Here is a 24,249-nt window from a genome sequence, read left to right as displayed (position 1 = left end):
CTATGAAATTAATTAATTTACTGAAAATACATATGTCAATTACGTTTTTAAAATGGTGAGCTGAATCCTGTTATATTATTCATGATATTACAGAGGTACCAGAAGTTTTCATTGACATTGGAGCACAAGACTGTCTGATATGTCAAGCTGGCACACAGATTAGGATTCCTGCTGTCATCAAGGGACGCCCCACACCAAAATCATCTTGGGAATTTGATGGAAAGGCAAAGAAGGTGATGAAGGTAAGAAAATTATAGTTCCCTGTCTCCCACTGAAATCACTCTAAGGAATACTTACAGTACAACTGACTATCTTCTTTTCTAACAGGACGGAGTTCATGATATACCTGAAGATGCACAGGTAAAAAAATAAAATAAAATTGAAATGATTCAGAACTAGTTGACTCCAATACTGCTATTATTTCACTCCGTGTATGATTACTGGTTTTTTTTTTGTGCAGCTGGAGACTGCTGAAAACTCATCAGTGATTGTCATTCCGGAGTGTAAACGATCTCATTCAGGCAAATACAGCATCACAGCCAAGAATAAAGCAGGACAAAAAACGGCAAATTGCAGAGTTAAAGTCATGGGTAAGAAGGATGTTAAAAGTTACTATGAAGTAAGAACAAATTATTTGTAAAAAGCAGCATTGTTTATACTGTGATGTGCATCCAACAGATGTACCAGGGCCACCCAAAGACCTGAAAGTCAGTGACATCACAAGGGGCAGTTGCAGACTTACATGGAAGATGCCAGATGATGATGGAGGAGACAGGATCAAAGGCTATGTTATCGAGAAGAAGACTATTGATGGAAAAGCCTGGACTAAAGTCAATCCAAACTGTGGAAGCACCTCCTTTGTAGTTCCGGATCTCATCTCTGAACAGCAATATTTCTTCCGCGTGCGGGCAGAAAACCGTTTTGGCATTGGCGCACCTGTGGAAACCATTCAGAGGACCACTGCCAGAGATCCAATATGTAAGTTTTTAAATCTATGATTAAAATGACATCTCAAACATGAAAAATATGTTGTTATGAATAATGCTTAATACTTCCTTTCACTACTTTTAAAGATCCACCTGATCCCCCTATTAAACTCAAGATTGGCCTCATAACAAAGAACACAGTACACCTGTCATGGAAACCCCCAAGGAATGATGGGGGCTCCCCTGTCACCCACTATATTGTTGAGTGCCTTGCATGGGACCCTACGGGGACAAAGAAAGAAGCCTGGAAACAGTGCAATAGGCGTGATGTGGAAGAACTGCAATTTACTGTTGAGGACCTCACAGAGGGTGGGGAATATGAATTCAGAGTCAAAGCTGTCAATGCTGCAGGAGTCAGCAAACCTTCGGCCACTGTAGGTCCTGTGATTGTCAAAGATCAGACCTGTAAGTACCAGCATATTAACAATATTGCCTCTTTGTGAATACCTTTCTGTATATTTAATAATAACCCAAAATAAAAAGAGGTCTCTCCATACATCGGGAAGCACCATGGGTTGAGTGTGGAGACAGGCACATTATTCAATCACTCATTCCCTCAAGTTCCATAGAATTATCATATTTCCTTCCATATTACCTTCCCTTGAATTAAAGGAGATGATGTTTGGAATTTCCTTACTATAAGTTTTCTCCACGGCAGGCTGTTTTACTTATCAGAAATCAGGACACTTCCTCTGCATGCTCCTCAAAAGGAGCACCAAGTAACCAGTTATTTGCTCAGCAACTGCCAGACCCACTTATCTTCACAATCAAGTTTCTTTTCCTGTATTCTCTATCCATTTTAATGGATAAAATATACACACAAGTATGGTAATTCTTTATCTAATTATTGTCACCATCCCTACTGTTGTGTATGTCTACAATTCCCTTTTCTAAATTTAAGAGGGCTATAGTTACAACTCTTTTTGCACATTCTTATACTAAATTCAGGGGAAATGAAAATTTGTTTTGCCTCTACTAGCAGTTATATTTCTCCAAATGGGAATTCATCTCAGAATGAACATAGTAGGTCCCCTCAGAATTCAACATAAATACTAAAGGGAATATCTTAGAAGACCTCCCAAGCCTAAGCTACTATAATTTTCACTTCTCTCTGTCCTTTTTCAGTATCTACATGCATAATGATGCCAGGTAAAAGAGAGGCAATAGCTGATACATAGCCACATGTAGATAAAGGATGATGACCACATGTACCTGTTCTCCAAATGGATATATTTTAGTTGAAGATAGATCTGTTGTTTATGTTGGCCCAGGCTACTAAACCTGCCTATAGTAGATCCAAATAGCTTTATAGTCACTGTGAATTCTACTTTCTAGCCTTCAGTGCTTTATGTTCCTAATGACAACTTATTTTAATAATCTAGGCCCACCATCAATTGATCTAAAAGAATTCATGGAGGTTGAAGAAGGAACTGATGTTAACATCGTGGCCAAAATTAAAGGTGTGCCATTCCCAACTCTAACTTGGTTTAAAGCTCCTCCAAAGAAGCCTGATAATAAAGAACCAGTTCTCTATGACACCCATGTAAACAAACTGGTGGTGGATGATACTTGCACCTTAGTTATTCCACAGTCTCGCAGGAGTGACACTGCCTTATATACCATCACAGCTGTGAATAATCTGGGAACAGCATCAAAGGAGATGAGATTGAATGTCCTTGGTAAAGACTGCATGCTTTATTAAAACTACATGTTTTCCTGTTCATGGATATAATATTTGGCTTTAAAATTCCTTCTACTAATAAAGTTTTCTCCTTTTTAAACCATTTCAGGTCGCCCTGGCCCTCCAATAGGACCAATAAAGTTTGAATCTATTTCAGCAGACCAAATGACATTATCTTGGCTTCCACCTAAAGATGATGGTGGGTCTAAGATTACAAACTATGTAATTGAGAAAAGAGAAGCTAACAGGAAGACATGGGTGCGTGTCTCCAGTGAACCTAAAGAATGCACATACACAATTCCCAAATTGCTAGAAGGCCATGAATATGTATTCCGAATCATGGCCCAGAATAAATATGGCATTGGGGAGCCTCTTGACAGTGAACCTGAAACAGCAAGAAACCTCTTCTGTGAGTAGGACATGTTTTGTGTACAGAGTCATTCTTATTTGTGTTTTTCATAATTACTTATCAACAATGTGATTTTTTTCACAGCTGTCCCTGGAGCACCAGATAAACCAACTGTTAGCAGCGTGACTCGTAACTCCATGACTGTGAACTGGGAAGAGCCGGAATATGATGGAGGCTCTCCTGTGACAGGATACTGGCTAGAAATGAAAGACACCACTTCAAAGAGATGGAAGAGAGTTAACCGAGATCCTATCAAAGCCATGACTTTGGGTGTTTCCTATAAAGTGACTGGCCTTATTGAAGGTTCTGATTATCAATTCCGAGTATACGCGATTAACGCCGCTGGAGTGGGTCCAGCAAGTGTGCCATCAGATCCAGTGACTGCTAGAGATCCAGTTGGTAAGCCTCGAAACCATTCCTTTTTTTTTTTCTTTCCAAAGTACCATGGAAAAGTTAAGGATACTAATGTATTCTGGTTCTTTCTAGCCCCTCCTGGTCCTCCATTTCCCAAAGTCACAGACTGGACTAAATCAACTGCAGATTTGGAGTGGTCTCCCCCACTAAAAGATGGTGGATCTAAAGTAACTGGATACATCGTTGAATTTAAAGAAGAAGGAAAAGAAGAATGGGAAAAGGTAACTAACACTTGGCATTATGGATATATACTATGAATAAACTGAAAATGTAGTGGTTATGGTCAATCACATTAATTTCTATTTTGTATTAAGAAATCAGAACAATAACACAATTATAACTGATAATCCAAACATCTGTTATGTCAAAAATCTAATCAAAAGTTAAGTCATGTTACTATTAATTTATCTTTTGGCTATATCCTGAAAAGGTAAAATAATTGAGCAGTACAGTCCTTTAATCATTTCACAGTAATTTTAAAACATAATTCCTGGCAAGATATTGCATCAGTGTTTACCTGTAATACCTCATTCCTAAAACCTAAACTAGCAACAATCTTCCCCAAAATAATAGTTAAATATATCATTGGTTATGCTTTAGAAAGCTATTAAAACAACAAGAACTATTTTAATATAAAATTCTTGTGATTTGTTTCCCTAGGGTAAAGATAAAGAAGTGAGAGGAACAAAACTTGTTGTGACAGGATTAAAAGAAGGAGCATTCTACAGATTCAGAGTTAGAGCAGTCAATATTGCTGGCATTGGAGAACCTGGAGAAGTCCAAGATGCCCTTGAAATGAAGGACAGAATTGGTAATTAATACTTCTATTATTTTTATGTATATTTACATTTTGGATTGGAAATGAAAATGACATTTGTAATTTTCAATTGTTTTCCAGTGTCACCTGACCTTCAGCTGGATGCCAGCGTCAGAGACAGAATTGTGGTCCACGCTGGAGGGGTTATCCGGATCATCGCCTATGTTTCTGGAAAGCCTCCTCCAACCATCACCTGGAGTATGAATGAAAGAGCATTACCTCAAGAAGCCACCATCGAGTCCACAGCCATTAGCTCATCCATGGTTATCAAGAATTGCCAGAGGAGCCACCAAGGCATCTATTCTCTTCTGGCCAAAAATGAGGGGGGAGAAAGGAAGAAGACAATTATCGTTGATGTATTAGGTAAATCCTTTCAATTTGTCCATGCAACTTAAAAATAACATTTTTATTTCACCTACAACAAAGCTATGTTATCATAAAACTATGTTACGAATAATTTGGAAAATAAGAAAAATCACCCACAATCCCATTGACTACAATTAGCTTTTTTTTTTAAAGATTTCCTCCTTGCGTCTTTATCTTCACAGATTTTATACGGCTGTATTCCTATAAAATTTTGTGTGTTGCCTTTTTATATAACATGCCACCATAAGCATTTAATATGTTATTCTACAGTTTTCATAAAAGCAATATTCCTACAAATGTACAAGAAGGTTTTACAATTTGCTAAGGTTGACCGTTTTCACAGCATGGGATTATATCTTTATTTGCTAGTTATCGTAATACTGCAAAAATTCCTTTGAAGGGTTTCAGTATTCTAATGGAAGAGAAGAATCATATTTGGTTATCAACATTGCATTTCTAGTCACTGAATATAGAGTTGAACTTTACAAAGCTTTTTCATGCCTCTCGCTGGCTGCTTTATTCCAGTGATTTGCTCAGAGAGTGAAGCCCTCCCACTCATATCTCTCTCTTAGCACATCTCTAGGGACAACCATACTGCAAGCAGCCAGTTTTTATGTGAAAAGTGCCAATTCTCTATTGAACATTATTAATGTTATAAAAACATGTTGTGGTTTCATTAATGAAAATGGCATAAAGAAAAATATTAATATCTCATTGAGTAGTAATTCTACACGATTTTAAGTTAGTTTCAAGCTCCTAAACACCCTTTTACCCAAAGACTATTATTTTAATTTGACAACTAACACAATTCCAGGTTCAATTTCAACTCTCTCAAAGGTCATTCTGAGATTTGGGACCTCTTGCGCTGCTCGTTGATTCACTGGCACCCAGAAAAAAGCTCATTCTCTCTTTTCTCTCTGTAGAGTAAATTGGACACAAAAGTAGCCATGCCACTCCTCACCCTCTCCTGTTTCCCTCAGAGGGTTCTCCTCCCAGAAGCTCCCTCCTATCTGACTCACAAATCATTAAAAATAAAATTACTGTTCCTTCAGCATCTACTAAAACAGAGACAACCAGTAACTGTTGCAAACCTACTTCATTTAAAAACATGATTGAAAATAGATACCAAGGGGAGGAAAAACAACTCAATTAATAGACCCAAAATCTTATTTTCTCCTAATGATATTTTTATTTCCTTTTTAAAGACAGAGGGTAACAAACATTGAGCCCTGTAGTTCGTTGAAGACAAACAACGAGAAATCTTTTCCTCTTATTTACAGATGTTCCAGGTCCTGTTGGAACACCATTCCTGTCTGACAACCTAACCAATGACTCCTGCAAACTGACATGGTTTTCTCCAGAAGATGATGGAGGCTCTCCAATCACCAATTATGTCATTCAAAAGCGGGAAGCTGATCGCAAAGCATGGACCCCAGTGACATATACAGTTACTCGACAAAACGCTACCGTCCAGGGTCTCATTCAAGGAAAAGCCTATTTCTTCCGAATTGCAGCTGAAAATAGTATTGGCATGGGCCCATTCACTGAGACAACAAATGAACTTGTCATCAGAGATCCAATAAGTAAGTGCAATTTAAAGAAATTTTATCCTTTATCACTTCTTCACTCAATTAATAAAACACTATGGTGATGAAATATGTGTATAAATGCCAAACATTTCATTCATTTGACAAGCATTCATTAGACAAATACTCACTATCTGATGTTGGTAGTATTTGAATGTGGTTGTGAAAGAGATTATAGGAATATATCTGATTCTTCAAATCTTCCCATGTATACTACACTGATTTTTATTTTTAATTTCCCACCTAATTATATAAACATGAAATGTTTTCTAATTCTAAAAATACCAACTCTGGAAAACTTTCCTAAATCATTTGGCCTCAATGAACCTCTATTTCCTCATCTGATCTATCAGAGAAAATTAGATTTTATTGAGTCCTTTTTAGTTCTAATAGTTCTGTGATGAGATCTATTTTGTTACTGTTCAGAGCACATAGTTTAATGTTTAAATGCAATCCTCAAAAAGTATTTCTTACTACAGTCTACTTCATTTTTAACATGACAGTTTTTTTCATGATCATTCCATACTTATGCTTGCAGCTGTACCAGAGCGTCCTGAAGACCTAGAAGTCAAAGAAGTTACTAAAGATTCTGTTACTTTGACTTGGAATCCTCCAAAGTATGATGGCGGATCAGAAATTATTAACTATGTCCTAGAAAGTCGTCTCATTGGAACTGAGAAGTTCCACAAAGTTACACAGGACAACTTGCTTAGCAGAAAATACACTGTTAAAGGCTTAAAGGAAGGTGATACCTATGAGTACCGTGTCAGTGCCGTCAATATTGTTGGAAAAGGCAAGCCATCATTTTGCACCAAGCCAATCACTTGCAAGGATGAGCTGGGTATGTGTCTACTGCAGGTTATACTTTGAAAACTTGTACATTTATAGATTTATCCTAAAGCCTCAGTAAAACTGACTTGCCTTTACAATTGTAAATTTCAGCTCCTCCAACACTAGACCTCGACTTCAGAGATAAGATCACGATTCGAGTTGGTGAAGCTTTTGCCCTCACTGGCCATTACTCAGGCAAACCAAAGCCTAAGGTTACTTGGTTCAAAGATGAAGGTGATGTCCTAGAAGATGATCGCACTCATATAAAGACCACTCCGACAACACTGACTCTAGAGAAGATCAAGGCCAAACGTTCAGACTCTGGCAAATACTGTGTGGTTGTGGAGAATAGCACAGGCTCTAGGAAAGGTGTCTGTCAAGTTAATGTTGTTGGTAAGTATTATTTATCAAAAAGAATAGATGCCCTGTTCTTTCCAAAGTAGAGGTGGAAATAATATTTTGGCTGTGATTTTTTTTTGTTTCCCTGCAGACCGTCCTGGACCACCAGTGGGACCAGTTAGTTTTGACGAGGTGTCCAAAGAGCACATGGTTATCTCTTGGAAGCCACCTTTAGATGATGGAGGCAGTGAAATTACCAATTATATTATTGAGAAGAATGAGGTGGGCAAAGATATTTGGATGCCTGTGACATCTGCAAGTGCTAAAACAACATGCAAAGTTTCTAAACTGCTTGAAGGAAAAGATTATATTTTCCGGATACGTGCTGAAAATCTATATGGAATAAGTGATCCTCTGTTGTCTGATTCAATGAAAGCCAAAGATCGTTTCAGTATGCATTACATTTCATTTCAGTGATTCATTATTTGATGTTGTTAACAGAAAAAAAATTTCTAACACATTTTGATAATGTTTATTATAGAGGTTCCTGATGCACCTGAGCAGCCAATTGTTACAGAAGTTACCAAAGACTCTGCATTAGTAACCTGGAAGAAGCCAAATGATGGAGGAAAGCCCATCACAAACTATATCCTGGAAAAGAGGGAAACTATGTCTAAACGATGGATTAGAGTTACCAAAGAGCCTATCCATCCATATACTAAATTTAGGGTTCCTGATCTTCTAGAAGGGTGTCAATATGAATTCCGGGTTTCTGCAGAAAACGAAATTGGTATTGGAGATCCAAGCCCACCATCTAAACCAGTCTTTGCTAAAGATCCCATTGGTATAGTATTAAAGCATTCATTCTGTTTTCATGTTATCCAACTTTGTTTTCAAAAATATTTTAACTCTTTTCTCTTTTTCCCTTTTATTATGTAGCTAAACCAAGTCCACCTGTTAATCCTGAAGCAATAGATACAACGTGTAATTCAGTTGACCTAACTTGGCAGCCACCACGTCATGATGGTGGGAGCAAGATTCTGGGGTATATTGTTGAGTACCAGAAAGTTGGAGATGAAGAGTGGAGAAGAGCCAATCATACTCCCGAGTCATGTCCTGAAACTAAATATAAAGTTACTGGTCTTCGGGATGGTCAAAGCTATAAGTTTAGAGTAATAGCAGTCAATGAAGCTGGTGAATCAAATCCAGCTCATGTTCCTGAGCCAGTGCTAGTAAAAGACAGACTTGGTGAGTAAAATGTTCTCAGCTGCATTTGCAAGGAAGACAGGTGTCTCACTGTATATACTTTTGTGTAAAATACATTAGCAAATCAAATCTGAAAGTACTGTTCTCTTTATTCTAGAACCCCCTGAGCTGATTCTTGATGCCAACATGGCAAGAGAACAACACATAAAGGTTGGTGATACTCTGAGACTTAGTGCCATCATCAAAGGAGTGCCATTCCCAAAAGTAACTTGGAAAAAGGAAGACAGAGAGGCTCCAACTAAAGCAAGAATTGATGTTACTCCGGTTGGTAGCAAGCTTGAAATTCGTAATGCTGCCCATGAAGATGGTGGAATTTATTCCTTAACAGTGGAGAATCCAGCCGGTTCAAAAACTGTCTCAGTAAAAGTACTTGTATTAGGTAAGAATTTTAGTATGTTTTTAATGTAATAACAAATGAAAAGTAAATTGTGATACATGTTGAGCTCTTATATGCATTACTCACTTATATAACTGCATTATTTAATACTTTTCAGATAAGCCTGGGCCACCTCGAGATCTGGAAGTCAGTGAAATTAGGAAAGACTCTTGTTACCTTACTTGGAAGGAACCACTGGATGATGGTGGTTCTGTTGTTACAAATTATGTGGTTGAGAGGAGAGATGTTGCCAGTGCCCAGTGGTCACCTCTTTCGACTACATCAAAGAAAAAGAGTCACTGGGCTAAACATCTCAATGAAGGCAATCAGTATCTCTTCCGAGTAGCTGCTGAGAACCAGTATGGACGTGGTCCTTTTGTTGAAACACCTAAACCCATCAAGGCTATGGATCCTCTACGTAAGTTGCTTTCTCTGGATACAAAAGTATTGTTTGATGGGGTTTGGGAATATTATTTATTCATCATAACTTCTTCTTTTGAAAAGATCCCCCAGGGCCACCCAAGGACCTACACCATGTAGATGTTGACAAGACTGAAGTCTCCCTTGTTTGGAATAAGCCCGATCGTGATGGTGGCTCTCCAATCACTGGATATTTGGTGGAATATCAAGAAGAAGGCACCCAAGATTGGATTAAGTTCAAGACTGTGACAGAGTTAGAGTGTGTTGTTACTGGACTACAACAAGGAAAGACCTATAGATTCCGTGTAAAAGCTGAAAATATTGTGGGTCTTGGTCTGCCTGACACAACTATCCCGATAGAATGTCAGGAAAAGCTAGGTAATTTTTGAATTGGCATTATTTTTTGTTTCTTTTTAAAATTATTCATATTATAAAAAAAAATCTAATTTCCTCGTGTTTACCTTTTAGTGCCTCCATCCGTGGAGCTGGATGTGAAATTAATTGAAGGCCTTGTGGTAAAAGCTGGAACTACAGTCAGATTCCCTGCCATTATAAGAGGTGTACCCTTTCCTACTGCAAAGTGGACAACCGATGGGAGTGAGATTAACACAGATGAACACTACACAGTTGAAACTGACAACTTCTCATCAGTACTTACTATTAAGAATTGCTTAAGGAAAGACACTGGGGAATATCAAATCACAGTTTCCAACGCAGCTGGCAGCAAAACAGTAGCTGTACATCTTACTGTTCTTGATGTTCCTGGTCCACCAACAGGTCCTATTGATATTCTGGATGTTACCCCTGAATATATGACTATCTCATGGAAGCCACCTAAGGATGATGGAGGAAGCCCCGTGATAAATTATATTGTTGAGAAAAAAGATACAAGGAAAGATACATGGGGTGTTGTCTCTTCAGGAGGCAGTAAGACAAAGCTGAAAGTCCCACATCTGCAAAAGGGCTGCGAATATATTTTCCGAGTTAGAGCAGAGAATAAGATGGGTGTTGGTCCTCCCCTTGACTCCATACCTACTGTTGCTAAACATAAATTTAATCCTCCATCTCCTCCTGGTAAACCAGTGGTAACTGACATTACTGAAAATGCTGCAACAGTGTCCTGGACTCTGCCAAAATCTGATGGTGGAAGTCCAATAACTGGTTACTATGTGGAACGTCGAGAAGCCACTGGCAAATGGGTGAGGGTCAACAAAACACCTATAGCTGACCTGAGATTTAGAGTGACTGGACTCTATGAAGGAAATACATATGAGTTTAGAGTTTTTGCTGAAAATCTTGCAGGACTAAGCAATCCATCCCCAAGTTCTGACCCAATAAAAGCTTGCCGGCCCATCAAACCACCTGGACCACCTATTAATCCTAAACTGAAAGACAAGAGCAAAGAAACAGCTGACTTGGTATGGACAAAGCCTCTCAGTGATGGCGGTAGCCCCATTCTAGGTTATGTAGTGGAATGTCAGAAAGCTGGTACAGCCCAGTGGAACAGGATTAATAAAGATGAACTCATTAGGCAATGTGCCTTTAGGGTACCTGGACTAATTGAAGGAACTGAGTACAGGTTCCGTATAAAGGCAGCTAATATTGTGGGAGAGGGAGAGCCAAGAGAACTAGCAGAATCTGTGGTTGCAAAAGATATCCTTCATCCTCCAGAAGTAGAACTTGATGTTACTTGTCGTGATGTTATTACCGTTAGAGTGGGCCAAACTATCCGCATTCTTGCTCGAGTCAAAGGCAGACCTGAACCAGACATAACTTGGTCCAAGGAAGGCAAAGTACTGGTCCAAGAAAAACGGGTTGACCTACTTCAAGATCTGCCTCGTGTTGAGTTACAAATTAAAGAAGCTGTTAGAGCTGATCATGGCAAGTATATCATCTCAGCTAAAAACAGCAGTGGACATGCACAAGGTTCCGCTATCGTTAATGTCCTTGACAGGCCTGGGCCTTGCCAGAATTTAAAGGTTAGCAATGTAAACAAAGAGAACTGTACAATATCTTGGGAAAACCCACTAGATAATGGTGGCTCAGAAATAACAAATTTCATTGTGGAATATCGCAAACCAAACCAGAAAGGCTGGTCAATTGTTGCTTCAGATGTCACTAGGCGGTTAATTAAGGCCAACCTTTTAGCCAACGATGAATACTATTTCCGAGTTTGTGCAGAGAATAAAGTAGGTGTTGGGCCAACCATTGAAACAAAAACTCCAATTCTGGCTATTAACCCTATTGATAGACCAGGTGAGCCTGAAAACCTTCATATTGCAGATAAAGGAAAGACATTTGTCTACCTAAGGTGGCGGCGGCCTGATTATGATGGTGGCAGCCCAAATCTATCATATCACGTTGAGAGGAGGCTGAAGGGCTCTACTGACTGGGAAAGAGTACATAAAGGAAGCATTAAAGAAACCCACTACATGGTCGACAAATGTGTTGAAAACCAGATTTATGAGTTCAGAGTACAAACAAAGAATGAAGGTGGGGAAAGTGACTGGGTAAAGACAGGGGAAGTTGTTGTGAAGGAAGATTTACAGAAACCAGTACTTGATCTGAAATTAAGTGGTGTGCTAACTGTCAAAGCAGGGGAGACCATTAGACTTGAAGCAGGTGTTAGAGGCAAACCATTTCCAGAAGTTTTATGGACCAAGGACAAAGATGCTACAGACCTAACAAGATCACCAAGGGTCAAGATTGATACCAGTGCTGATTCGTCTAAATTTATTCTTACTAAAGCAAAGCGAAGTGATGGTGGAAAATATGTAATTACAGCAACTAACACAGCTGGCAGTTTTGTGGCCTATGCCACTGTCAATGTTCTAGATAAGCCTGGTCCTGTAAGAAACCTTAAAATTTCTGACGTGTCCAGTGATAGGTGTACTATTCGTTGGGATCCACCAGAGGATGACGGCGGCTGTGAAATCCAAAATTATATTCTAGAAAAATGTGAGAGCAAGCGAATGGTTTGGTCTACCTATTCGTCTACTGTCTTAACACCCGGTGCTACAGTAACACGTCTCATAGAAGGAAACGAATATATTTTCAGAGTCCGTGCAGAAAATAAAATAGGCACAGGGCCTCCAATGGAAAGTAAACCAATCATTGCAAAAACCAAATATGATAGACCTGGTCGCCCTGACCCCCCAGACATCACTAAAGTAAGCAAAGAAGAAATGACTGTAGTTTGGACTCCACCTGAATATGATGGTGGAAAGTCCATCACAGGATACTTCTTGGAGAAAAAGGAAAAACACGCAACACGATGGGTCCCTGTTAACAAGAGTGCAATCCCTGAGAGACGTTTGAAAGTACAGAATCTCTTCCCAGGGCATGAATATCAGTTCCGTGTCAAGGCAGAAAATGAAATTGGAATTGGCGAGCCATCTTTGCCATCAAGACCAGTGGTGGCAAAAGATCCCATAGGTATGATGTTCTTGCTTTTTCTGATATTACAGCAACTCTTAATCTCAAGCACAGAGTTGTTAGACAAATAAATTAAATTCATAACATCAAAACTTTATTTTACCCAGTACTTTTCCAAGTAGATCTTTTACTAAATCACCTAAAATGTACAAACAATGATAGATTCTAATTTTATGAAAGAAAATAAGGACTCAGTAATTGAGAAATTGAACACTCTATCTTTGAGAATGGACTATATAAAATTACACATTAAAGTATTACTAGTAGTCGTTAACCATGTATAAATTTATTCTTACATAATTTATTTTCAGAACCACCTGGTCCACCAACCAATCTCAAAGTGGTTGATACAACCAAAAATTCCATAACCCTTGGGTGGGGAAAACCAGTGTATGATGGTGGTGCACCAATAATTGGATATATTGTGGAAATGAGACCCAAAAAACCAGATACATCACCCGATGAAGGCTGGAAAAGGTGCAATGCTGCAGCACAACTTGTTCGCATGGAATTCACTGTCACCAGCTTGGACGAAAACCAGGAATATGAATTCAGGGTGTGTGCCCAAAACCAAGTTGGTATTGGGCGCCCTGCAGAACTGAAGGATGCTATTAAACCTAAAGAAATCCTAGGTGAGGCCCTAGTTTATCACTTCATTTATTCATACTTCACTTCTTATATGACTTCCCCACATTCTGAAAAATCAGCTTATGGCTTTCATGTCATTTGTAGAACCTCCGGAGATTGATTTGGATGCCAGCATGAGAAAACTGGTCACAGTGAGAGCAGGATGCCCTATTCGACTATTTGCCATCATAAGAGGGCGGCCAGCCCCTAAAGTCACTTGGCGAAAAGTAGGGATTGATAATGTGGTCAGAAAAGGACACGTCGATCTCCTTGATACTATGGCCTTCCTTGTCATCCCTGATTCTACTCGTGATGACTCAGGAAAATATTCCTTGACGCTTGTGAACCCTGCTGGCGAAAAGGCTGTGTTTGTGAATGTCAGAGTATTAGGTGGGTTGCTAACAAGCTTCTTCTTCCCCTTCAAAAATGCATTCATTAATAAGGAAGCTGAGGAGACCTGTATATCTGATTTTGTGGTTCTTTACAGATACTCCTGGACCTGTGTCTGATTTAAAAGTTTCGGATGTCACGAAAACATCATGCCACATTTCCTGGGCCCCTCCTGAGAATGATGGTGGGAGCCAAGTGACACATTATATTGTGGAGAAACGGGAAGCAGAGAGGAAGACGTGGTCAACAGTTGCCGCAGAAGTTAAGAAAACAAGCTTCCAAGTCACAAATCTTGTCGCTGGGAATGAGTATTACTTCAGAGTAACTGCTGTGAATGAGTATGGCCGTGGTGTCCCAGCAGATGTCCCCAAACCAGTGCTTGCATCAGATCCTCTAAGTAAGTAAGATCCTTCCTTCCTTCCTCCTTTTATCTCATCCCCTACTTTAGCAAGGTCAAGGTACCAAAACATTTTAATCCATTACTGAAAGGACTTTAATTTGTAGAAACCCAAACAGTACAAATAAGTATCTGACTCACTCCTTAAAGACTTTTTGATCTGCCTCATCTTAAATTTCTTACTTTCAACATACCGAATGACAGTTTCTATACTTGGAAGCAAGAGGCATAACACTTAAGTATATTAGCAAATGGATGTGATTAGGTTACCTGGACAGTTCTCTAAATCATGTTTTTCTTTTAGGTGAGCCAGATCCCCCAAGGAAACTAGAAGTTACTGAAATGACAAAGAACAGTGCTGCATTAGCCTGGTTACCTCCCCTGCGCGATGGAGGCACTAAAATCGACGGCTACATCATTAGTTACCGAGAGGAAGAGCAGCCTGCAGATTGCTGGACAGAGTACTCAGTGGTAAAAGATCTCAGCCTTGTTGTCACTGGCCTAAAGGAAGGAAAGAAATACAAATTTAGAGTCGTGGCCAGAAATGCTGTGGGCGTCAGTTTGCCAAGAGAAGCAGAAGGAGTGTATGAAGCCAAAGAACAGCTGTGTAAGTTGTTTTTATCGTGTGATAAAGTTTATTAGAATTTCCTCTTGACATGTAGTCATTTCTCCCTGATGAATCTAGTTCCAGAAATACTTGAAAAATAGCAGAGAACAGTAGTTTTGAAACTTTTGGGCCCACAACACATAGTAACTAAACTTTACTTCATGACACAGTACACATATATATAACACAATACCCATACATATGTATATATATAACTTTAAAAAGTTTCCTGAAATAACACCTACATTTCTTCTGGATGCCAGACTCATGTTTTCTATTCAATTCAATCTCATTTTTAAAAAAGTATATTAGCTGTAATGCAAACATTAATTTGAACCCACTGATGGGTTGCAACCCACAATTTGAAAAACACTAGTATAGTTCCCCACCAGAGGAAATTGAACCTCCCCACAAAATTAACATATTTTCATTTTCCTTTTAGTGCCACCAAAGATTCTTATGCCAGAGCAAATTACTATTAAAGCTGGGAAGAAAATCCGAATTGAAGCCCACGTGTATGGAAAGCCTCACCCGACCTGTAAATGGAAAAAAGGAGAAGATGATGTTGTCACCTCCAGCCATCTGGCAGTACACAAAACAGACACTTCTTCAATTTTGATCATAAAAGATGTTACTAGGAAAGACAGTGGTTACTATAGCCTCACTGCAGAAAACAGTTCTGGGATAGACACTCAGAAAATCAAAGTTATCGTCATGGGTAGGTTACACGTTGGACAAATGCTCATCTAACTATGAAGATCAGCAACATTCTTTTCCTGTCAAATCCCTGTTCTTACATTTCTTTCCTCTTGGTTCATGCAGATGCTCCTGGGCCCCCTCAGCCTCCATTTGACATTTCAGACATAGACGCCGATGCTTGCTCTCTGTCATGGCACATCCCTCTGGAGGATGGAGGCAGTAACATCACCAATTACATAGTGGAGAAGTGTGATGTAAGCCGAGGTGACTGGGTGACAGCTCTAGCCTCAGTGACAAAAACTTCCTGCAGAATTGGAAAACTGATCCCAGGCCAGGAGTACATCTTCCGGGTCCGTGCTGAAAACCGATTTGGCATTTCAGAACCTCTCACATCTCCAAAGATGCTGGCTAAGTTCCCATTTGGTATGTTTCTTTCAGGAAGAAAAAAGAAATTATGTTTTCTTTCTAGCCTGTTACTTAGGGTCGAAACTGACATTTGCCTTGTCTTTATCTCCAGATGTTCCTAGTGAACCGAAGAATGCTCGAGTCACTAAAGTCAACAAAGACTGCATGTTTGTGGCATGGGACAGACCAGACAGTGATGGAGGGAGCCCCATTACCGGTTACCTGATTGAACGCAAAGAAAGAAACAGTTTGCTCTGGGTTAAAGCTAATGATACTTCTGTCCGGTCAACTGAATATCCTTGTGCTGGCCTTATAGAAGGTCTTGAGTATTCATTCAGAATCTATGCCCTAAACAAAGCTGGATCCAGCCCACCCAGCAAACCAACAGAATATGTAACTGCAAGAATGCCAGTTGGTGAGTTTTTGTTGTTTTTTGTTGTTGTTGTTTGTATTGGGGGACATATTTAAGTCTTGGAGTCCCTGAAGATTACTACTACTGCCATTTAGGAATATGTTCTGGGTGATAATGTGAAATATGGAAGTTTAAAAATTCTGCTATTAAGATAAGTGCTGAGAATACCTCTTTTGGTTTTAGATCCTCCTGGAAAGCCTGAAGTTATTGATGTTTCCAAGAGTACTGTATCCCTCATCTGGGCTCGTCCAAAGCATGATGGAGGCAGTAAAATTATCGGCTATTTCGTAGAAGCTTGCAAACTTCCTGGTGATAAGTGGGTACGGTGCAATACTACACCTCACCAGATTCCCCAGGAAGAGTACACAGCTACTGGTTTAGAAGAGAATGCTCAATATCAATTTAGAGCAATTGCCAAGACAGCAATAAACATTAGCCAGCCTTCTGAACCTTCTGATCCAGTGACCATCCTCGCAGAAAATGGTAAGATTCTGTTGAGTATTCTAGGCAAAGGTGTATATTGTGTATTTCTCCTATTGAAAAAGTAAATCGATATCTATGGAGAAAAGGACAAGTAAAGTGATAGGTACTTTGTACACAGACACTAAAAATTATGATTATGGAGAATCTTAATAACATGTTAAACTGAAAAGCAGGATATAAAACTGTGAGGACCATATCATTTCAGCCATGCAACAGAGAAGGATGACAAAGAAATGCACCAAAATGATAATAGTGAAAATTAAAGGGCATTGGAATTATGGGTGATCTTTTTTTCCTTTATACTTTCAGCATTATCAAATTTCTACATTAAATCTGTGTTTCTTTTATAATGAATATGATACTTTTAAAAATCCCATCTTGAAAGAGACAGAGCATATGAATTTCCCACTTTTATTAATAAGAATTATATAATGTAGCTTTCATATATTAAGTCCTATTATTTCTTTCCAGTTCCTCCCAGGATAGACCTGAGTTTGGCTATGAAATCTTTGCTTACTGTGAAAGCTGGAACTAATGTTTGCCTGGATGCTACTGTTTTTGGAAAACCAACACCAACAGTCTCTTGGAAGAAGGAGGGCACACTGCTCAAACCAGCAGAAGGAGTCAAGATGGCCATGAAGCGGAACCTGTGTACCCTGGAGCTGTTCAGTGTGAACCGAAAGGACTCCGGAGACTATACCATTACTGCCGAAAATCCGAGTGGTTCCAAATCAGCCACCATTAAACTTAAAGTGTTAGGTAACTAAAGTACTTACTTAGAATCTTATATTTTATTTTGATTAATGTGATGTAATAGAATTTACAAAATAATGTGAGAAAAGAGATATATCCTAATCTATATTTTGTAATCAAGGAATTATTCTCATCACAAAAATAGCTTTTTAGACTGAAAAGAGCATTACAGAATACATATAAAATACATATTCCAGTTACATAATTTTACATATGAGGAAATTAAGACAGAAAAAATAAGTGACTTCCAAAGTCATACAGGAAGTTAATGACAATACAAAGACTGCAGCCCAGGTTTCCAGGCCTCCACTCTACTCATTCCCTAATTCACATGTGTTAGTGAGTGACTTCACTTTTTTTTCTTGTTCTTACAGATAAACCAGGTCCTCCAGCATCTGTTAAAATCAACAAAATGTATCCAGATCGTGCAATGCTTTCTTGGGAACCTCCTCTTGAAGATGGAGGCTCAGAAATCACCAACTATATTGTTGACAAACGTGAAACGAGCAGACCCAACTGGGCACAAGTCTCTGCTACTGTGCCCATCACCAGCTGCAGCGTGGAGAAACTTATAGAGGGCCATGAGTATCAGTTCCGAATTTGTGCTGAAAATAAATACGGAGTGGGTGATCCAATCTTAACTGAACCAGCAATTGCTAAAAACCCATATGGTAGGAACACTGTCTTGTGGTTTTTCATTTTACTTTTTAAATATGGCTTTTTAGACTGGGATATTAACTTTTCAATCAATCTCCACAGACCCACCTGGACGCTGTGATCCTCCTATTATTAGCAACATAACCAGAGATCATATGACAGTAAGCTGGAAACCACCAGCAGATGATGGCGGCTCATCCATCACTGGTTATTTGGTTGAAAAGCGGGAGACCCAGGCAGTTAACTGGACTAAGGTCAACAGAAAACCTGTTATAGAAAGAACTATAAAAGCCACTGGTCTCCAAGAGGGCACTGAATATGAGTTTCGAGTTACAGCTATAAATAAGGCTGGACCAGGCAAACCCAGCGATGCATCCAAAGCTGCTTATGCGCGGGACCCTCAGTGTAAGTTTTCATGAAAGAGTTCCATAGCCTGTGTTATAATTAGCATTGAACAACTAGAGCTGGATTTTAATGAAAATTTTATTTTATTGTTTATCCTCAGATCCTCCTGGTCCACCAGCTTTTCCTAAAGTATATGATACAACCCGTAGCTCCGTGAGTCTCTCTTGGGGCAAGCCAGCCTATGATGGTGGTAGCCCTATCATTGGGTACCTTGTTGAAGTAAAACGGGCTGACTCTGTAAACTGGGTGAGGTGTAATTTACCAGAGAAACTCCAGAAAACACGCTTTGAAGTTACCAGCCTGATGGAAAACACAGAGTATCAGTTCCGCGTGTATGCTGTTAATAAGATTGGATTCAGTGACCCCAGTGATGTGCCAGACAACCACTGTCCCAAGGACCTCTTAAGTAAGTATTACCAAGAGAAATACATAGAGCTTTTCTCTTCAGTCATCATGTAAGAGGAATGTAGAACTCCCTTACATAGATTTATTTACTTACAAGCTTTCCAGTTGCTAACTCTAGGAGTATAGTTTTGGAGAGCTGGGTTGGTACTTTTTGGTATTCTATAACAGGCCCAGTGGAATGCAAGGTGATTGGTGGTTTTGAAAAGCTTTTTACACTTACATGACGATTCCATGTCTTCAAAAGAATATGGAATTTAGAAATTTTAATCTGAGAATAGACAATTTTTTTTAACTAAGTAGTGAGCTATTTATCATTCTTATGGTTTTTTATTTTCTTTTCTAATCCACCTCTCTCCATAAGTATATTGATAGGCTCTCCATCTTAGTTTCCCTTCTCCCCAATTCTTCTATTCACTTATTCTCCATAACCATTTCTCCCTTTGTTTTGAATTATGTGGTATTTATACCTCATCGCCTATGTACTTTTCTTCCTATAATGAAATAAAGAAAGAGAGTCAAAGAATATAGCAGAGTGCCTTCACTGAATATAGAAAAGAGAAACAACAATGAAATAGAGCCAAGAACCAATAATCTATTTTTTAATATACAGAGAGTTTGAAAATATGTAACATTCATGAGAAGAGAATGCACAGATCCTCCAGGGAAAACTTGGGTTAGCCTATAAGATATCAGAAAATAGGAAAATCAACAATTGCTGCAGAGTATCAAAATAGTTGACAAATGTTTTGAGGATTTGTTAAGGATTTTTTAAAGAATAAGAAATCAGTTACGGGAAAGAAACATATTTTAGGAGTGATAAGCCCAGTCCTTGGAAATACATTTGACCATTAAATTAATGCTTTAACTTTCTTCACTCCAAAATTAAACAGTTCCACCTGAGGGAGACCTTGATGCTGATTTGAGGAAAACACTCATATTACGTGCTGGAGTTACGATGAGACTGTATGTACCAGTAAAAGGACGTCCACCTCCAAAGATAACTTGGTCCAAACCAAATGTCAATCTAAGAGAAAGAGTTGGACTGGACATAAAGTCAACTGACTTTGACACTTTCTTGCGCTGTGAGAATGTGAACAAATATGATGCAGGAAAATATATCTTGACTCTGGAGAACAGTTGTGGTAAAAAGGAATATACCATTGTAGTGAAAGTGCTGGGTAAGTATGTTTGGAAAAAAAATTACATATGTTAAAAATGTAGTTCTGTGTATTTATTACATATTCATTTCTTATTTACCATTTATCCAGACACTCCTGGGCCACCTGTCAATGTAACTGTTAAGGAAATATCCAAAGATTCTGCTTATATTACTTGGGATCCTCCCATTATTGATGGTGGAAGTCCCATCATAAACTATGTGGTAGAAAAACGTGACGCAGAGAGGAAGTCCTGGTCTACAGTGTCAACTGAGTGCTCAAAAACAAGCTTCAGAATATCTAACTTGGAGGAGGGAAAATCCTACTTCTTCAGGGTGTTTGCTGAAAACGAGTACGGCATTGGTGATCCTGGTGAAACACGTGATGCCGTCAAAGCTTCTGGTGAGCAAACAAGCTACCACCCCATCATTTTGAGTGACATCTTACCTTGGTTAAATGGGGCTTAGACTCACCCTTTTTTCCTTTGCTTTAGAAACCCCTGGACCAGTTGTGGACCTGAAAGTGTTGTCTGTAAATAAGTCATCTTGTAACATCGGCTGGAAAAAGCCTCGCAGTGATGGTGGAAGTCGTATTATAGGATATGTAGTTGATTTCCTAACTGAAGAAAACAAGTGGCAACGAGTTATGAAATCATTCAACTTACAGTACTCCACAAAAGATTTGAGTGAAGGAAAGGAATATACCTTCAGAGTGAGTGCTGAGAATGAAAATGGAGAAGGAACCCCAAGCGAAATTACTGTTGTGGCAAAGGATGATGTTGGTAAGACTTTAGCCATGCATCTTCATTTTCCCTTTATTGTCATCAAAGTACACTCTTGAGCCCTACTCACTGGTTTATATATAAATCCTTTAAAAGCTGTAACAATATGAAAAAGTTAATTACTTGGTCTTAAAAGGAATAATGTATCTCTGCTGTTTTACAGTGGCTCCTGATCTTGACTTAAAGGATCTACCTGATTTGTGCTACTTGGCTAAAGAAAACAGCAACTTCCGTCTTAAGATCCCCATAAAAGGCAAGCCAGCTCCATCAGTATCCTGGAAGAAAGGGGAAGATCCTCTCGTAACTGGCACAAGAGTCGGTATTGAGTCATCTGCAGTTAACACAACTCTTGTAGTACATGATTGTCAAAAGTCCGATGCTGGAAAATATACAATCACACTGAAGAATGTCGCTGGCACTAAGGAAGGAACTCTCTCTATAAAAGTTGTTGGCAAGCCTGGCATCCCCACTGGACCAATCAAATTCGATGAAGTCACAGCGGAAGCCATAACCTTAAAGTGGGGTCCTCCAAAGGATGATGGAGGTTCTGAAATCACCAATTATATCCTAGAGAAGAGAGATTCTGTAAACAACAAGTGGATAACATGTGCCTCAGCTGTTCAGAAAACCACCTTTAGAGTAACCAGACTTCATGAGGGTATGGAGTACACCTTCAGGGTCAGTGCCGAAAATAAATATGGTGTAGGAGAGGGCCTGAAGTCGGAGCCAATTGTTGCTAAACATCCATTTGGTAAGTGTTTCAAAGTCAGAAAATATAAAACAAAACATGGTTTTGAGTAAGTTCCCTATTATAAATCTTGCATTATCACATATTTTTGTAGATGTGCCCGATGCTCCCCCACCTCCCACTATTGTTGATGTCAGACACGATTTGGTATCTCTAACTTGGACTGACCCCAGGAAAACTGGTGGCTCTCCAATTACAGGTATATATTTTGCTCTTATCCTACAGCTTTTATATTAATGCTTCTTTCAAATCTTCCCCCCTGAGAAAACGTTGAATGTGTGCTCCTTATTTACAGCACTATCTGCACATCCAATAATGCATTTTCCTTTCAATGCATTAGTATTAAGCTAATTAAATAAGCTAAAGCTTAATTGCATTGAAAACCTCCTAATGTAATAGTTAATAAAAACAGACTTTCTTAGTGATAATATCTACTTTTGTAAATTAAAAATTTTCAACAAGAGGTACAATAAATATGCATATTTCAAGAGAAAAGAAAATAAGATTACGCTTAGGTTACTGTAAGTGTAGCTACTAGAAAGAATGATTGTGTTCCATATATCCATATATAAATTTTTTGGACAAAAACATATATATGTAAAAGTCAGGCTACATTTGTACTTTCTGTCTGAATTGACACATCATTGGGTCTCTTGTAGGGTATCATATCGAGTTCAAGGAAAGAAACAGTCTTCTATGGAAGAGAGCTAACAAGACTCCTATTAGGATGAAAGACTTCAAAGTGACAGGGTTAACTGAAGGTCTTGAATATGAATTCCGAGTTATGGCAATCAATTTAGCAGGAGTAGGCAAGCCAAGCCTGCCATCGGAGCCAGTTGTGGCACTTGATCCAATTGGTAAGTCATTAAAAAAAAAAAAAAAAAGTATATTTTGTGCATGAAAAAAAATCAGTATTTGTTTGACTATTTTCCCCTATGTTTTAGATCCTCCTGGCAAGCCTGAGGTTATTAATGTAACAAGGAATTCAGTGACTCTCATTTGGACTGAACCCAAATACGATGGTGGTCATAAGTTGACTGGATATATAGTGGAGAAGCGGGATCTACCCTCTAAATCTTGGATGAAAGCCAACCACGTTAATGTCCCAGATTGTGCCTTTACTGTAACTGACCTTATTGAGGGTGGAAAATATGAATTCAGAATTAGAGCAAAGAATACAGCAGGTGCTATCAGTGCTCCATCAGAAAGTACAGGAACCATTATTTGCAAGGATGAATACGGTAGGTCTATTTTACTTTTATGCACGTTTTAAGAAATGGAAATTAAGCCACCTTCCTTTTCTGATTAAAATGTATTATTTTCTTTGCAGAGGCACCAACCATTGTCCTCGATCCCACAATAAAAGATGGGCTAACAGTTAAAGCAGATGATACCATTGTTTTGAGTGCCATTAGCATTCTTGGCAAACCCCTCCCAAAGTCAAGTTGGTCCAGGGAAGGAAAAGACATTAGATTATCAGATGTCATTCAGATAACTTCCACCCCAACATCTTCCATGCTTACTGTCAAGTATGCCACTAGAAAAGATGCTGGTGAATACACCATCACTGCTACCAATCCTTTTGGCACGAAGGAGGAACATGTGAAGGTAACAGTTCTTGATGTGCCTGGTCCCCCAGGTCCCATTGAAATCAGTAATGTTTCTGCTGAAAAAGCAACACTTACATGGACACCTCCCTTGGAAGATGGTGGCTCACCAATTAAGTCCTATGTTCTTGAAAAGAGAGAAACCAGCCGACTCTTGTGGACAGTGGTTGCTGAAGATATTCAGTCTTGCAGGCATGTGGCAACCAAACTTATCCGAGGAAACGAGTACCTCTTCCGGGTCTCAGCTGTAAACCAGTATGGCAAAGGAGAGCCTGTACAGTCTGAACCTGTCAAAATGGTGGACAGATTTGGTATGTACAGAATGTGAGGGAATTGATATCTAAATACAGCAGAGTTTAGGAAATACAGATTTCTCATAAATGTGCTTCCTTTTTAGGTCCCCCTGGCCCTCCTGGAAAACCAGAGGTATCAAATGTCACTAAAAACACAGCCACTGTCAGTTGGAAAAGGCCAGTTGATGATGGTGGCAGTGAGATCACAGGATATCATGTAGAAAGGAGAGAAAAGAAAAGCTTGAGATGGGTGAGAGCAACCAAGACACCAGTTTCCGATCTCAGATGCAAAGTAACAGGACTGCAAGAAGGAAACTCCTATGAATTCCGTGTCAGTGCAGAAAACAGAGCAGGAATTGGCCCACCTAGTGATGCTTCAAATCTTGTTCAAATAAAAGATGTGGCATGTTAGTATTTACCTTTTTCAATATGGCTCATTTGGGGGTGCCAATATTTTATATAATTTATCCAAAAACCAAACTCTTAATATACACTTT

The 24,249-nt window shown here is 39.0% G+C and overlaps 1 protein-coding gene across 1 annotated transcript in view; it reads left to right on the top strand.

The window, feature by feature from the left end:
• The window catches only part of TTN (titin), a 271,515-nt gene that overhangs the window by 197,195 nt on the left and 50,071 nt on the right, over positions 1-24,249 (top strand). Inside the window, exons 234-275 of the mRNA XM_088794519.1 lie at positions 94-242; positions 328-360; positions 461-590; positions 679-978; positions 1,074-1,391; positions 2,369-2,665; positions 2,777-3,076; positions 3,161-3,475; positions 3,563-3,711; positions 4,151-4,301; positions 4,389-4,670; positions 5,954-6,256; positions 6,798-7,100; positions 7,202-7,483; positions 7,581-7,880; positions 7,971-8,273; positions 8,369-8,677; positions 8,793-9,074; positions 9,190-9,489; positions 9,576-9,869; positions 9,960-12,926; positions 13,238-13,558; positions 13,659-13,943; positions 14,041-14,340; positions 14,645-14,947; positions 15,390-15,665; positions 15,770-16,069; positions 16,164-16,466; positions 16,647-16,946; positions 17,418-17,705; positions 18,074-18,370; positions 18,459-18,761; positions 18,862-19,167; positions 20,057-20,344; positions 20,435-20,725; positions 20,817-21,104; positions 21,268-21,855; positions 21,947-22,051; positions 22,512-22,709; positions 22,797-23,093; positions 23,183-23,770; positions 23,857-24,159. Of these exons, the coding sequence (XP_088650645.1) occupies positions 94-242; positions 328-360; positions 461-590; positions 679-978; positions 1,074-1,391; positions 2,369-2,665; positions 2,777-3,076; positions 3,161-3,475; positions 3,563-3,711; positions 4,151-4,301; positions 4,389-4,670; positions 5,954-6,256; positions 6,798-7,100; positions 7,202-7,483; positions 7,581-7,880; positions 7,971-8,273; positions 8,369-8,677; positions 8,793-9,074; positions 9,190-9,489; positions 9,576-9,869; positions 9,960-12,926; positions 13,238-13,558; positions 13,659-13,943; positions 14,041-14,340; positions 14,645-14,947; positions 15,390-15,665; positions 15,770-16,069; positions 16,164-16,466; positions 16,647-16,946; positions 17,418-17,705; positions 18,074-18,370; positions 18,459-18,761; positions 18,862-19,167; positions 20,057-20,344; positions 20,435-20,725; positions 20,817-21,104; positions 21,268-21,855; positions 21,947-22,051; positions 22,512-22,709; positions 22,797-23,093; positions 23,183-23,770; positions 23,857-24,159 (14,595 nt within the window). The remainder of the gene's footprint in view (positions 1-93; positions 243-327; positions 361-460; positions 591-678; positions 979-1,073; positions 1,392-2,368; positions 2,666-2,776; positions 3,077-3,160; positions 3,476-3,562; positions 3,712-4,150; positions 4,302-4,388; positions 4,671-5,953; positions 6,257-6,797; positions 7,101-7,201; positions 7,484-7,580; positions 7,881-7,970; positions 8,274-8,368; positions 8,678-8,792; positions 9,075-9,189; positions 9,490-9,575; positions 9,870-9,959; positions 12,927-13,237; positions 13,559-13,658; positions 13,944-14,040; positions 14,341-14,644; positions 14,948-15,389; positions 15,666-15,769; positions 16,070-16,163; positions 16,467-16,646; positions 16,947-17,417; positions 17,706-18,073; positions 18,371-18,458; positions 18,762-18,861; positions 19,168-20,056; positions 20,345-20,434; positions 20,726-20,816; positions 21,105-21,267; positions 21,856-21,946; positions 22,052-22,511; positions 22,710-22,796; positions 23,094-23,182; positions 23,771-23,856; positions 24,160-24,249) is intronic.

This window comes from Rhinolophus sinicus, chromosome 17 (genome assembly GCF_057876585.1).
Source record: "Rhinolophus sinicus isolate RSI-liver-muscle chromosome 17, RSI-T2T, whole genome shotgun sequence".
Classification (NCBI taxonomy): Eukaryota; Metazoa; Chordata; class Mammalia; order Chiroptera; family Rhinolophidae; genus Rhinolophus; species Rhinolophus sinicus.
The sequence above is the reverse complement of the archived record's forward strand: the minus strand, read 5'-3'. Positions and strand labels throughout refer to the sequence as shown.